This window comes from Podarcis pityusensis (assembly GCF_964106645.2).
Source record: "Podarcis pityusensis genome assembly, chromosome: 3".
Lineage (NCBI taxonomy): Eukaryota > Metazoa > Chordata > Lepidosauria > Squamata > Lacertidae > Podarcis > Podarcis pityusensis.
In genome coordinates, this window is record NC_138026.1 from 92,694,164 (window position 1) to 92,710,778 (window position 16,615).

General features: G+C 42.2%; 1 protein-coding gene across 1 annotated transcript in view; it reads left to right on the plus strand.

Moving 5' to 3' along the window:
* The first annotated feature begins 7,614 nt into the window (after window positions 1-7,614).
* Window positions 7,615-16,615, plus strand: part of TP53BP2 (tumor protein p53 binding protein 2) — a 48,955-nt gene continuing 39,954 nt past the window's right edge. Inside the window, exon 1 of the mRNA XM_081000106.1 lies at window positions 7,615-7,917. Coding sequence (XP_080856232.1) covers window positions 7,891-7,917 — 27 coding nt within the window. The 5' untranslated portion in view covers window positions 7,615-7,890. The remainder of the gene's footprint in view (window positions 7,918-16,615) is intronic.

A 16,615-nucleotide genomic window follows, 5' to 3' on the forward strand; every position in this document is an offset into this window, starting at 1 on the left:
GTAATTAGAACCAGCTAAATTACATCAAGGGTGTGTGTGTGTGGTGCTAAACAGGAAAGGTCTAGAGTGTGAGAAGAGACGACCAACCCACTTCTGATAAGGAGGATGCATGATCCGATCTCCTAGTATTTTGTTTAAATTAAAAAAGACACAGGGGCACGGGCACTGAATTGGATCAGAGCAGTGGTACTGGGGAATGGGATACTTAACTCCTCCTGATCTATTTGCAGGTGGGGCGAAAGGCAGGAGAGATAGGATTGCCATATTTCAAAAAGTGAAAATATGGACAAAAAAAAGTTGTTGAGCTTTTTGGGGAGAGGGCAAAGCCCTAGGAGAGATTAAAAAAAAACAATATTCAGCAGCACTCATTAACTCTCGCTGCTTTCAATGGAGGGCAGCATGAGAGCTCAGCTATTCCTCTAAAATAAAATTGTCTTAAAATTGGGTGATCATGCCTTGTGTCATTGAGCAATTAATTGCTCAGCCCCTTTGGCGCATTTATGCTGATGAAATAATCAGCTTCTAATCTGTGTACAGGACATTGCGATTAGCTCTGGGCAAGCCGTAGCCTGATTGACTAGAACACTCTTTACATTCTAGGCTCTATTGTCCAGGATTTTGCTAGGAAATCAGGGAAACTGGGACTCCTTTACTGCATTGTTCTGCTCCTATAACGGCCTTGATCCTTGCTTCATTCTTTCTACCCAGAATAGGAGACAACTCCTAGGGTCAAGGGGGCTTGGGCCCTCCCACAAAATATTTGAGGGGGCTGCCCCCCCAGTTGATGGGCATTGCTATTCAAATGGTGTGTGCGCACCATGTCATGTGACCATATCATATGGGGCAGGGCTTACCTGAGCCCCCCTATTTTATTAAAGCTGGCACCCCAGTTTTCTCCCAGCCCCATTTAATGCAAATCAAGGGAAAGAGCAATTAAGCTGTAATGTGACTTTCAGACACCTGTTAACCTTGATAGCTTTCATTCTAAGACGCTTCAGCACTAACCATACACATGGAATTTGACATGAGGAGATAATCATACACTATTCCACTCACTATTAACCAACTTTCCTTCATCTTTCTTCCCCAACTCAAAAGGCTACTTTTGATTTTTAAAGTCCTAAATAGCCTGGAACCACAATATTCAATCACCTTCTTGCATTTGAGTATACCTGGATGCCTAGATCATCTTCAGAATCTTTTTAAGTGTTGCTGGGGAATAACAAGTGTGTGAGAGAGGCAGGCATATAGGGTAGGATCTTATCTCTTGCCTGATGCCTTTCTCATATGAGGTGATTTTACTGGGGCTACTTGGCTGCAAAATATTGATGCTGTTGATCTTACTTATTTTTGATGAATTGTCTATCAGGAATCTGTTCCTTTTATCTGTTGGCTGTTTTATGTATTTTAAAAATGTTGTTTTTTATTATGCCTGGTGTTTTAACTTCAAGTCGCTCTGTGGATTCATGGTGAATGGAAAGGCAGGCTACAAATATTTTTAATTAGCAAACCAAACATCCTCTTCTCACTAAAAGACGCTAACAAAGCAACAAGTGTCCTCAGTGTTGTATTGATCCTCCGTGCAGGAAACTTCAGAAATGCACTTGAAGTATCCGTACAAACCACTAGGGAGCATTTGTGGTTTTGTGAAGCTTGAGGAAGAGGAATGTGGATTGTTGTGCCTGTAACATTTAATTTACATCACAGGCAAATGCAGCAAGCTGGAGACCAAAGGATGAAGCAGGGGCTTTGCAGATGGAAACAGCAAGGAACCCTGTGGCACCGTATACTAACAGATTTATTGTGGCATAAGCTTTGGTTACACTCAGCTAACAGAACAGAATGCTCCAGAATTTTAGAGCTATCTCGCTGGATGGGACTTACTCCCTGATAAGTGTGTATAATTATTACAGCCCAACTGATGTTAATGCAATTATAGCTTGCTGAGTTTCAAGTATGTTTGGGGCTTGTGAACACACACATATATGTGCTCTCTCTTACAAATTACATAAATGACAAAGTTTTGAAGGACATTAAATAGTAACCATTTGACTGTAGCATAAGCATTTGATGACTGCTCTGCAGCAACAAACTACAGAACTTTCAAAAACTTTCAATACGTTTTTAGAGATACTATAGGATACTTAATTTCATCTAAGCTGTCCTGTGAAATGTTGAGTGTAGCCACATCCTATTCTAAATTAAGACAGGTAAACAGTTTCAGAAATGTTTGTTACAGACTAAAAATTACATGGTTGTTCACCTTGATGGAGAAGTCAATGCTGCTTTCAAAACATTTTATTTGATTATTGCTGTTATTAGAAAAAAAGGTTGCAATTTTAAAGTACAAGAAAATTTGACTGTTGTTTATATAACACAAATGAAAGAGTTAATTGTAGTGTTTTGACTGTTCCAGGCGTTGCTAAGATACGCTCTTGGGGTTTAGCCAATGAAAAGCACCGCTGATGACATAATGGTGTTGCTTCATGTTTCCACTGTCTTGCCAAGTCAAAAATTGCTGGAGATTTGACAGGCTACAGTTCTCTGGGAAGCTCGGTTTTCATTGCTGTTGCAATTGCTGAGAGCTATTGCTTTTAAAACTTCCATTCTTTCCTAACCTCCTCTTGTCTTCTCTGGAAATATAACCTTCTTTGATAATGCAGCAAATTCTAGTCACCTTTCAAGCAGCTGTGGTCATCTGATTGCTTTTCTATGTGACCAGAATAGTTTTCAGCTGGTGAAGAGCTATATGGAAATTTATTCTTCTAGTTAGGAACTGAGAACGGATCACGCATTCAGGTATATTGCATAAATAGATAAAATTTAAAATCATGCAGGATTGAGAACATTGTGCTACAATTGCTGCAACAGCCAGAAAAATCAAGTGGTTTGCCAAAACCCTCAGCATTTTTCAAGTGGCCCTTGGGGTGGGGGGATGGTTGGGAAATCACGGGCAACAGTTCTCCAGGATTTCAGACAGGCGCCTTTCCTGGTCATACCTGAGATGCTGGGGCCTTTTGCCTGCAAATCAGTTGCTCTGCCACTGAAGTACGGGCCTTTTCCTCTTCATTCTGCCATTACCCCTAGGCAGAAATAATTCCTACAACCATAACAGGCACACATAACATTTCACTGCTCATGTTGTGTTATATTTCTTGGAAAGGGCTCCTGCATGTCTTCTTCCTCTTCTGAAAATGCTCTAAGCACTGCTATTTTTCTACAAAAAGAGGTGCCATAACTTACCATGAACACCTCCCTCGTTCTCTTAGAATAGCAATGGCTCCCAGCTGAGAGGTGCCGGAATGGAGTTCTGGTGAGTTCCTGCTGAAAAAAGACCCTGGCTCTAAGACTTAAGGCATAAATCCAGCAGCATGTTGTGATGGGGGTCATAGTCGATAAGGCTTTTGGAACTGGATAATTGAGGCTGGCTTGCTCACATGTGAATGGCGGGTTTGAACCAGATCAAACTCTCACATGTTTATTTCCTCATTCTGACACTTGCACCCGTCCCATTGCAAGGTGCATGCTGTTAGGAACATGAAGATTCATCTCTGTGTGAAGTAATGTACAAGTAGGTACTCACTGTTCTAAGAAGATACATTTGCACATCGTACTAAACTGGGATTGGTTTCTACCTGCCTGTTCCTGTTACCGTATTCTCAATAAAGCCTGCACAGTACTTGTTTCAGGGCATGTTTTTGAGCAGCACAGAGAGGAAAAGCCTGAGTCTGATCATAGCTGGAAACTAGAATTTGTTGTAAATATTGGGAAAGTTATTCTTTAGGGGGAAATTTGATTTAGGGTGAAAGGGATTTAAAAAATAATAATAATATGACTGCATAGCTGCTACAAAAAGAACAGACTTACTTTTCTCAGGCCTTCTAATTCTTCATTCAAAATCTGAATTCTTCTCAAATTGTGTAACTATATTTTGGTAATAGATGGCAGCCCTACTTATCTCCTCCCCACCCCACCCTCCCCATTGGCATTCTGAATTTCAGGCTTATTCACACTTTGGGACCTTATTTTAAATCTGTGCCATCTGGTTGTTTGCCAATCTGGATTATATGCCGCCCCAATTTAGTCTTCAAATGGAAAATGTTCAAAAAAAGATTACTGATATGGTAAATTAGCATTTGTGTGCATGATAAAGCTCTTGGATAACTGTTATCATGCCTCACCTATACTGCACTTCCTTCCTTCCTACACACACACACACACACACACACTCATAAGGATAGTTTGTATGGTTACTCTCACTACTGCAGCTCTCCACTTTTCTAAATCATTATTTGAGAGAAACTCTAGAAACTAGGTGAAAAGAGACTGAGGTACAGGCTAAGAGATATTCTGATGCCAAGAAATCCACCAGAGGCATTTTGTTTTTTCTTTCCCCGTCTCTGACTACTTTTTGCCTTTGCTATTCATGTGGTTTTTCTGTTTTTTAATTAAGCTCCCAATGCAGTCATGACAGTGGTGAAAGCAAACAGGAACAGACAGGCATTCAAAACGTTATGGGAGGCTGGAAAAAGATAGCCCACATTCATCACTAAATTTAAGAGTACTATCTATGACATTATGAGAGTTCCAGTAGAAGATATTATCTGCCAGTGTGGTGTAGTGGTTAAGAGCGGTAGTCTCGTAATCTGGGGAACCGGGTTCGCGTCTCCGCTCCTCCACATGCAGCTGCTGGGTGACCTTGGGCCAGTCACACTTCTCTGAAGTCTCTCAGCCTCACTCACCTCACAGAGTGTTTGTTGTGGGGGAGGAAGGGAAAGGAGAATGTTAGCCGCTTTGAGACGCCTTAAAGGGAGTGAAAGGCGGGATATCAAATCCAAACTCTTCTTCTTCTTCATTTACATCCCTGTAAACTATTCTGCCTGTCTACTCACACAACTGCAACACTTCAGCTTATTCCCTGAGGGCTCTTTATGGCACCTCGTGAAGAGTGCTGCTAAATAACCATATCATTGATAAATTGTACAACAACTGGTTACACTAATGTTTAAATAAGGTTTTAACATTATTAGCTGTTCGAACAACTGCATCACACATCTCACTTCAAATGGTGTGCAAAGCATTTTGAGGATAAAATCACTTGTATCTGCCTGCACCTTGACTGTGCTGTTGTAGCAGATGTGTCCAGAACATTGCCCAGTCCTGTTACGTTGGATGAGCTTCAGTTAGTAAGGCTTGAGGATGTGGACAAGATGTTTGGTTTGACCACTCTTGCCCCTTGCTCATGGCTGATGAAAAGCTTACAGAGAGGCCATAGGTGGCTGGGTCTGGATAGGTGATTTGATGCCTCCCTTGTAAGCGGTGGTGGTGGTCCCTGCTTGCTTGAAGGAGCCAGTGATAAGACCACTCCTTAAGAAACCATTTGCCAACAGAGCAAATAGCCCCAAATGGCTAGTGAAGCAACTCCATGCTACAGGGGCATGCCAGACAAAGTCAAATATCACAAACATGAAAATGCAAACATAAAACCTGAGCCATTCCCTAGTCTTAACTGGTAGAACTAAGTTCCCAGGTAAGTGGTTATAGGGTTTCATATCTCCAAATACCTGGGTATAAGCCCCACTGAGCATAATGGGACTTACCGTACTTCAATGTAGATAGTGTTTTTCTTCGTGTGATGGTCACTGGTGTGGAATACTGTCACCCTTATTTTGCTGCCCATGGGATCCATTTAGTGCTGGCATCTATGGCACTTTTACCAAGATGCAAGTACTGGTACCTCATTTTTAACAACAACAAAAAAGCACTGAGAAAAAGAGAATAACAAACATCAAACCGAACACATGTTTATTGAGGGGGAAAAGAAAGACACAAAAGTTGTAGACAGCAGCCATGTAAGTTCTGATACGTGAAACTAAATAAAGGGGGAAAAAGGGGGGGAGGACTGTGACAATATTTATAGAGCATTTTGCTTAAACATACAATACAGGCTTTTAGCTCAACAGTGCCCAACCCTTCATTTTGATATAGGTAGGATGGTACATTTGTGTCAACATTTCTCAGTCAAACATTACAAGTGCGAGAATAATTGTGAATATTACATAATCCTGGTGTTACAATGCAAAGGTCACTGTCCTAGGATTTTTACACAGTCTCTTCCAGTACCACCCTGTTAATGTTGACTGAAAAGTGAGTCCCATTTAATTCAATGGGACATATTTCTAAATAAGTATGTATAATAGGATTCTAGTCAATTGCATCTTTGTTCATAGTTTCTTAGGAGACGGAGTAGATTGTAATGTATGTTTACAGACTTAAAAAAACTCCACCTGTCCGTTGTATACAATGAATATATTGTTTTTGAATGCAAGGAATGTGTGCCATAAGAACAAAAGAAGAGCCTGTTGGATCAGGCTAATGCCCTATCCAATTCAGCATCTTGTTCTCAGAGTGGTCAACCAGATATCTGTGAGAAACCAGCAAGCAGGATTCAAGCACAAGAGTGCTCTCCCCTCTTGTGGTTTCCCTCAGCTGTTATTCAGAAGCATTACTGACTCCAACTGGGTAGGCAGAGCACAGCCATCCTGGCTCGCAACCCATCGACAGGCCTCCTGTCTATGAATTTGTCCAATTCCCATTTAAAGCCATCTAGGTAGACACCACTGCCTCCTGTGGGAGCGAGTTCCACAGACAAACAAAAATCTATATCCCAGCTCACTTTAGTATAAAAATGGTCTACTCCAGTGGTTCCCAATGAGCTAAGTACTGCAGTGCAAAGCCCCTGCTTTTCAAAAGCCAAGTCATGGACCCCCAACTTTGCAAAATGTGGTAGTTTTCGTTATCCAAATAGGGTCATGACACCATACCCTCCAGCACAAAACTGGGATGTGCATGCATCTTCTGGGCCCTGCTCCTATGCGAGCACTGCACCCAAAAATGTGATTTTTTTTGGCACCAGTTTTGGGGCGCTTTGTTCTCACGTGAGAGCATGGCTCCTCCAAAACAATGTCCCCAACAGTTGATGGGTATGTGCCACGGACCCCCTGGGCGGGTTACACAGACCCCCTGGGCCCTGTGGACCACCAATTGCGAACCACTGTTCCGACTCAAATTATACCTAAAAGTGGGGGAGGAGCGCAGAATTACAAAAATTAAGCGCAAACAACCCGAAGCAAAACAAGGGGAGGGGCCGAAAATGCACAATTTGGCTTCGGGGGACCACCGCTCGTTCACGTGAAATCGGATCTGCGCGACCCACGAGCGCACGAATGCCCTAATAATGTGAGCGCACAGCCACAACTTGTGGTTGGCGAGATGCTCTGGGCGGAATTCTCCCTTAGCATTTCGCAGCGCGTTTTCTGGCCACGAAGAAGTTCCGAGCGCGTGAAAGGAATCTTGCTGCTGCAATTGCTCAAGAGGCAGCAGACACCCCTAGGGAAAGGCGGCTGGAAGCGCTGCCGCTTCCCCCAGAATGGCGGGAACTTCCCCTATTGACCCCGGGCGCTAATTCCCCTCATCCTCGCTCGCGTCTGGGGCAGGCGGGAGGCGGTGGCGGAGGCGCGCGGAGCTCTCGGCTTCTCGGGAGCCCAGCCTGCTTAGGGGGTGGGACTCGGGCGGGGCCGGGACTCTCTTGCTCCTCCCTGCCGGGCCGGCGGGGGATAGTTTCGGAGCGGGCTCGAGGGCGACGGCCGCTTGGTCCGAGGGGAGGCTGGAGCGGGGCTCCGGGGAGACCAAGCTCGGGGCGCGGGTCTAAAGGAGGCGCAGGCCCGGCGAGTTGCGGACCCGGAGGGAGCTCGCTGGTGGGCGCGGGCCGGGCTGCCTCTCGCAACAGGTCCCTAGGCAAACAAGGGCAGGCCGCTCCGCCTCCCCAGGCCCCAGCCATTGGTCTCCTCCTCGGTCCCCGAGGGGGAGGAAGCGCCACCCGTCGCCTCAATGCGGTTCGGGGCCAAAATGATGCCGGTAAGTGCGCGAGCTTGCAAGAGAAGGGGCGCAGGGCGGGGGGGGGGGGGAAGAGACTTTCCTCCGGTGGGGCGAGGTCGCTAGATCCCGGGGGGGTCGGGCTGGTGGTGCCTTGGCCTCTGCCTGCATCCGGAGATCTGGTCTTTCTCTGGTGCAACGCAGGCGGAGATTGCTGCCGCCGCCGCCGCCGCTTCCCGGTCCAACTTCCAATGGAGGAAAAGTTGGGAAACGCGGCTTAGGATGGGGAATATTAAAAAGTTACACGCGGCGGCGGGATCTTTAGCGCTCCGTCCCCCCCACCCCAAACTGGGTATGTGGCGGGGAGGGAGGGAAGGATCTGGCCAGCTGCTCTCGAGGGATCGATCTAAGATGGGGCAGCTCAGTCCGGACGCGGGAGGATCAGCAAATGGAGCTGCTGTTCCTGCTCCTCGCGGCGAAACGCGGCGAGAAAATGGAGAGCTGCCCTCCTAGTGCCTTCGTGGAGCGGGGGGGGGGGGGGGGAGAGAGAGAAAGAAAGAAGCTCAGGCGCTACACTTTTTTCTCCCCCTCTGGTCTGCCAAATTCGTGTAACGTTTCCCCTTCCAGAAACCCTGACCAGTTTCCATTGCTTCCTTATTAGAAAGACGCAGACTTAACTAATACCCAGTAGTTCCTGCTTCTCCCTGTGGTCAGTTCAAGTCCAAGGAAATGGAGGATTATAAGCACAAGTTGTGCAGGTAAAAGGGCTATTAGGTTAATAGTTCAAAAGCACTAGGGCCAGCTGGTTTGTTGTATGCATGTATGTACCACGTTCGAGGTGTGTTTGGTAGGAAACCCCGATTTATTGAATGGGAGAAAGCAGGAACCAAAAAAAGTCTGCCTATTTAAAGTAGGTTAGTTATTTCAGGGAAGTAATTAAATCAAAAGGCTTGCAACTCTCCAGTATAACAAGAACTAAGCCACTATTTCAGTCAGAAGCTTCTTCATTCTTTTTGTAGAAATTGTGCATCAATAAAGTCAGATGGTTTATTGATTTCTCAGGTAAATCCCATCATATATTCAAAAATGATACTTTCTCAAGGGTTGCTTATGTTTCTTTTACCGGTTTTATATTTCTTATAAAATAAAATGACTAATTCAAAAAACATTTCAGAATATTGGGAAGATGACAGTTCCTAAGAATCATTTAGGACTACTTTGTGCTTTATGACACTGTATATGAAAAATGCTGTTGGTGGAGAAATACATGAAACCTGAGTATCATGTACTTTGGTAATTGTACGTACATAGATAAGGATACATACAGGTCCACAATCCATAGGTACGAAGCAAATCCCATTCATATAAGATTTTGTGGGTAACACTGAAGTGCTTCCTGCATTAAAAAAATCTTAATGTGTCTTGTGTCTGATGCGCCTTAAGGCACAACTGAGGTAGGAGAAAATAATAGCACTGCATAGCCTTCTGCACAGCTCAAAAAAGCAAAAATTTAGTTGCCACGTGTTGTGTTAGCTGGCCACTTTGAAATTATGTTAGAGCTGTGGAAGTAGGGTTGGATATTTCTGCAGCAGATGGAAAGTGCGTACACATATGTATCTCCCATGTTTTCTCTGTATTTGTCAAATAATATATTTTATGTTAACCACTTACAGGTTTTGATGATTAAGCTGTATATAAATCCTGTTAATCATTTCAAAGCAACAATGCTTTGTTTATTTATCAACTGTTCATAGATAATCACTATTGTTTCATTACACAAGGTATGTGTTAGTTGTAAATATGAAGTTTCCTGTGGGGGCGGGAATTGAATTTTCGTAGCACTCAGCTAGTTTTATTGCTGGGAAGATACACTTTTCCATTCCTGTCTTGAATATTCTGAGAAAAGTGACACAACTGATGACCACTGGCTAACGTCTAAGGCCTGCCTTATTTTGAGAATGTTTTGTGTGTGTCGGTGGGTTAAGAGGTAGCTCCTATTGATTTTTAAAACATTGGCAGTTGTAAGTATCAGCAAAGTTATTGCTGACCCTGCAGCATTACCTGAAATTCTGTGGACAAGGGATCACCCCCTTGTCATTCCTTCTGGAGTTTAGACCCTATTTTAATAATTTGGCAAAGTCCTTGTTCCTTGAAGATCACTGGGTTGCTTTCAATATACCATGTGCAGTGTCAGGAAGATTTCCCCCCCCCCAAAATTGCTGCAATTAACTAACATAGCAATTGGGAAAAATCATGGAACTTGCCTAGGAGCACCTTTACTAACTAACCTCTTATTTCTAATAGAACTTGTCCCCAGTAATTTAATATATTAGCCTATATAAACACTCTCCTGTTCACACAACCAGAATAAATGAAGACAGGTGCAAGTGTAGATTTTCCCATTTTCAGTTATTGGCCTAGTTCACATGTTATGCAAGCCAGCGTTAATAGTTTATCATGAATGAAGAAATGATTCCTTCTTTGCTTCTCCTGTAGCAGGAATAACAAACCACAAATCCTGGCTTACATTTGAATTAGAGATTCCTTTGTTTCACTAACATATTGATCGGTAAGCCAATAACAAACCTTGACATCCCATTTTGGTCTGTTTAGAGCAAAACAAACCATGAACCCTGGTTCAGACTGTAACACTAAGCCAGGAATCATGATTTGTTGCTCCTGCTTGCTGTAGGGGAAGAACAAAGTGGGTGACATCTACATGTTCATAATAAGCCAGCTACAGTGACTTGCAAATGCTGCAAATGTTATTTATAGAGTAACAGTTCTAATCCCTTTTACTAATTGGTGAGAATGGAGGTAAAGAGGTAATGACAAGAAGTATGTTACTTCTTAGGTATCATTGGAGGGATCTCCAGACATATAATATTTTGCTTTTGTTTTGTTCTTACTGTGATTTCTTTTTTGTTAGTTGGTACAGTTCCCATAAGTGTAGCGACTATAACTGCTTTGATGGCCCGATGAGGTTTCCCTCAACCCGTTGCATTTATATCGTTATGAGTTTGTGGGTGCCAGACCATTGCAATCCCTGGACCCAACAAGTGTCATAATTGAATTAAGGCTTGAGAAGTGCTAGACACTTCTAATCCCTGGACCAACAAGTGTTAAAAGCTAATTAAACCAGCCTAAGCTATGTTGAGGTGATTGCTCGGGGTGATAGGCCATAAAGAGAACAGAGGATCAGAGGACTCTGTGCCAGATGGCAAAGGGCTGGGGTTGCTCCCCCAGCAAATGAAGCCAGAGTTTAGAGTAGAGAGTTAGAAGTAATGTGAGCTAGAAGAAGATGATGATGATTTTGGATTTGATATCCCGCCTTTCACTCCCCTTAAGGAGTCTCAAAGAACACTGTGAGGTGAGTGAGGCTGAGAGACTTCAGAGAGAAGTGTGACTAGCCCAAGGTCACCCAGCAGCTGCCTGTGGAGGAGCGGGGAAGTGAACCTGGTTCACCAGATTACAAGTCCATTGCCCTTAACCACAACACCACGCTGGCTAGGAGATAGAGTGAGCAAACAGCAGGCAGAGCCTGATGCCTGATGTTTGTCTGAATCCAAGCCTGATCCTGTTGGGAGAAGCAAGACCCTTTCGGGTTGCTAATGCTGGGAACCCTAGGTAAAGCGCTTGGAACCCCTGGAATCTTGCACTGCTCAGCAATTTGGGATGGTGTGCAACAATATTTATATCCCAGTTTTCCTCCCAGCAGCTCAGAGAGGTTTGTGTGGTTTTCGTCCTCTTGAGGTAGATTCCCGAGAGAGAGTTCCTGGCTCTGGTCATTGTGACTAAGCAGAGATTTGGTCTTGGTTTGCATGGGGAAAACCACACTGGTTTTCTTTTATACAGTTTTGTTGATTTCCAGTATATGACAACAGTTATAAAAAATAAAATCATAACAAAATGTACCCCCCTTCTTCATCCAGGATGGATCAGTCTAGTTAAGTTTTCCAAAGTCCAGTCTATGATTTGGGTGGTTGTCATTCTTCAGGGTGATCAGTAAAGTATTTTATAAAAGGATGCCATATTTCAACAAAATCGTCTACATCATTTGCATTATTCAATGCATGTAATCTCTTTGCTATTTTTTTCTGATATATAAATTGACCATACATTCTGTTTCTAATGAGAAACGCACAGGTGTCCCAATCCTTTCCAATTTTGCCCCGTAATCAGAATGCTGTTACTAAAAGCAAAGTAATTAGTTATTTATTACAAAGGTTTGGATTGTCCTTATTTAAAAATGGTTAACAATCCCAAACTTGGGGTATATTCCACATGTTGACCTGTAACATAGCTTGTTTCTGTAAAAAGCCTCTGCCAGAAGGGTTTTATATGCTCACATACCCACCACATGTGAAATGTTGTACCTATACCATTGCAGTCTTTTCAGCACAAGTGGTGAGATGATTTTATTAATATAGCTACACTTCAGAAATTGCTTTTTTCGTAGAAATTGATGTTCATATATTTTCACTGATCCTTTAAAATGATTATTATCCCCTTGCTACTTCTTGGTAAGGAAACGTAGTTAATCTGTTATAGTTATCTCTGCATCCTTCTGTTTTGTAGAGGGCAAGGCTGATACTGTGTTAGACTAACTAGTGGCCAGCAAAGGACAGGCAGTAGAAATCAAACAGTCCTGCTCCAAGAAGTGATAACTCACCGTTCCATATGCTTTAGATATGTGGGAGTGTGACTGCTGCATAGAAGTAGTGGGGGGCTAAAATGCTTTTTTAGAAGCATAGCATCTAGTTGCATAATAAGTTTTCCTTTATCTATTTTTATGTAATCACTCACGTTACATTTAAGCATAGGCAGATGATAGCATTGACGCGTACAATTGCAATATCTGCAGGCAAGCGTATATTTAAAGGGAGCTGCATGTTACAAAGTCATAGGCATATAGGGCACATGGGAAGCTGCCCTACAGACCTTTGGTCCAACTAGCTTACTGTTGTCTACATGGAGTGACAGCAGCTCTATAGGGTTTCAAACGTGGGTTTCTCTGAGCCGTACTGGAGGTGATGGGGATCGAACCCTCAAAGTAGATGCTCTACCTCTGAACTATGGCCCTTCTCCATGTGCTGTGGCGGCACATGGTTTTTTAAAAAAGGACATGTGGCCACTTCAAATGCTAATTGGATACCATGCACACTTGGCTCTTCCCCTTTGGGCCACACTGCATCGCAAGCAGAAAACCATAATTTTGACTTCTTGTATCATAAACAAATCATGAGCCCAGGTTTGAATGACAGCCCAAAGTTTATTGTTTGCTGTTCACAGTGTGACCAGGAAGGGTAGTGGAGTCTGTTGTGGACTTCTCAACATGTACCAGCATGCTCATGTTCACCTTAAACTACAGTAAACATAAGCTATATTTTTAACTTAGGGGTAGGGAACCATTTTTTTATGGTGGGTCAGATCAAAAAGTGGTCAAGGTTGCACACCAATCAGTCATCTGATGTCTATGATATCAGGTGTATCAAATCACACCTGAAAACAGAGTACCTTTGGTGATAGCTTTAAACAGGGTCACATGTAAGGCAGGACTGCAAAGGAACAATTGGGACTGCATGGTCTCAGGTTTTTCCTTTCCAACTGCAGTTTGCATATGATGCTATTTAATTTTGGTGCCAAATGCATTCCCTGCTTCTTTCAGCAAGGACTTGATCCACTCAGGTACTCTCATTGTTCTTTTAGTGTCAGCTGCGGAGAATAGGGGTGAGAGGGAAAGCTCAGTTGGATGTTTGGACTTCTGTGTAATGGTTGATGCAAGACATTGTTTGTTACTACTTTCTGCATACTGGATTATTGATAATCTGCCCACATGTCAAATTTGGGCCAGTTGCTTGGGGGAGATAATATGTTGGTCTTTTGGCCAGATCCAGTTCCCTACTCTTTCTTGTGTTTGAAATTTCAAAAAAATGGGATTTGCTTCTAAGTAAATGGCCACCCAAGGGCGCTTTTATTTGTTTTTTGAATGGTGGACCCCTGACCCAACATGGTGCTTGAAAAATGGCTATTTAAATTGTGGGGCATCTAAAGCTGTGTTTTGTATACTCAAAACTAATAATAAAAAATAACCCTACTGGGCTAGCACAAGCCTTTGCCTGTGTCTAGAATAGCTCTTTGGAGATCCTGCCAGTATATTTACAATTTAAGTGCCAAAATCTTATTTATGGTCATAGTAGCAGATGGGAAACCTAGGAGGAACAGAACTGTTTTGACATCAATCCTGGCAGTAGAGCATAGATTTGGTCCCCATATTGTAGCGCAAAAATATTTTTATGCTATCATAAATTTAATAAATGATAGTAATAAAATTGGCTATATATGTCTGTGAATATATGAGAGAGGAAGCAATTAGATTCTGGATTACATCCTAAATGCACATTTTTCTGTTGTATAAATCCCAAACTGCTGAAATTGTGAAGGTGGGGGATCATAGGGTATGTTGCTTCTCAGCATGCTGGGGAAACTGGAAAATAAGTGTACAATACAATCCTATGCAGGTATAGGATTGCAGCCTTATGTATGAACGGTTTCTTCCTCCACTTGTTTCTTTTCTCCTTTTTGAGGCATCATTGTGTAATATTTCATAGGATTCCGATTGCTTCTGAGTACTGCATTTGTATCACTAGATACAGGTTTCCTGTGCTGTGTTAATGCACTGTATGTGTAAGGTTGCTAGCTAAGTAGCTATCTAGCATCTAATTTCATATTGTTCTTTTTTGCTGTGTAGGTGCAAAACTAAATGCTACTGTTGTCTTGAATCTGTGCTTTAAGGCGTGAGTTCTGGAGCTGTCAGCTTTTCATTGAGTCAAAGTGTCTGTTGTGTTGAACAGACTTCGGTTTTTAATAAATTGCTCTTAGTTTTGGTTTTTTGGTTTCCTGCTTACTCTAGAGCATTCCCCTATCTACTTGCCTCTCTTGAGAAGTCTGCTTGGGAGTGGGTGACCTTAAAAAAAATAAATTTGTAGTATGTTCTTGTAGAAAGATCAGGTGATATTAATGTTGCCTCTAGGTCAGTATGGGCCTACTGACCAGATGGTGGATTATAGGGTTCTTTGGTCTAGTTTAGTGTAACAGGGCTCGTATGTTCTTAATGCCACTTGCTTCAGAATTTTTATGTTGAGTATTCTAGGAAAGGCATGACCTTGAAGTGTTTTAAAAGCTGTGAGTGGACACTATTTTCTGATTGAAAAATAGCAGGAAATAGATTTGCAGATTCTTTTAATTGGGTACCTTAAACTGAGTAGATGCCAAATTCAGAAGCAGGCTTTATAGGTACAAGTTTCCTCTTCTCCTTTCTGAGTAAGGCCACAACATGGATATATATACAAAAGGCAATACAATACAAAGGCATTGCAATAGTGGATATTTCATTTTCATTCCTTTTCCGAATTACCTTTAGCATGGAAGTTTCCGCATTAAGTTCAATTAAGTACATTTAATTGATGTTTTTTATTGAGCTAGCTATCATTTGTTTGCCCCTCTGAGCTTCTTTGGGAGGAAGGTTGGGTTATAAGTTAAATTAATAATTTTTTAAAATGCCAATATTTTATTTAAAAAATTGTAAAGTCACCTTTGAGCAGACCTTCCAGTGTGTCAGACAAAATAACCATAAAAAATTAAATTAAAATCCCAGATAACAGTAAGGTGGCAGATAAAAGCAACCTTAAAAGCAGCATTTAAAGCACAATCGCTTTCCTGGCAAGTGACTGCCAGTACAGTACAGACTCTCATCAGTAGAGCTGAATTCTCTCTCTCCCCCCCTCTCTAATGTGCAGCACTCATGGAGCCTCATTTTTACATGGGTACATGCTATTCAAGTGACTGCTATTACGTTGTTTTGTCTGTGAAATTGCTATTGCAGAGTGTGGAGTTTGCAGCAGGGTATAACTGTGTAGTTATGATACCCCATGGGTTCACAATTCTTTATTTAAATTTCCTACCTGGCAATGATCAAGAAGGGTCGCATATATAAACAGGCCCTTGATGTTAGAAAGGTAGTGTAGCTTCTGTGTTTGTCATAACACCTGTTGTGCTGTTGTTGGTTCTGCTTAAATGTTTGAGTAGAGAGGGATTCCTTTAAAGCAATAGTACAGATCAGTGCTGTGTGGTTTGGAAAAGATTTGTTCTGGTTTCTCTCTACAAAGATAACTTTTTTGTTTCTCATCTCTTGGGATGCAGCTCAGTTTCTACGATTGAAAATGTGTGCTATGTTTAGGAATAAAAGTATGAGCATGCTTTCTTTTTTTTTTAATATATATTTATTCAAGTTTTTCAATACATAAACATATTTAAACAAATAACATTGATTATTTGACATCTTTTCATCATTACTTTGGACTCCCCCACGCCTCCCGCACACACTTACATCGTTAAAGAATTATTTCCAAACAAATTATCATTTTGTTCATAATCTTGGATTTGATCATTAGTGTATAGTTTAAACTTAAGTCTAATTTAGTGGTAGACAATTACTTCTACTCTGACATCCCAATCAACATTCAGCCAAATTGCAATACTTTTGCAGATAAGTCTTGAATTTCTTCCAGTCTTCTTCCATCCTCTCTTCTCCCAAGTCTCGAATTCTGCCGGTCATCTCAGCTAATTGCATATAGTCCATCAGCTGCATCTGCCATTCTTCCAGCGTAGGTAGATTTTGAGTTTTCCAGTTCTTAGCAATCAGTATCCTTGCTGCCGTTGTTGCATACATGAAAAATGT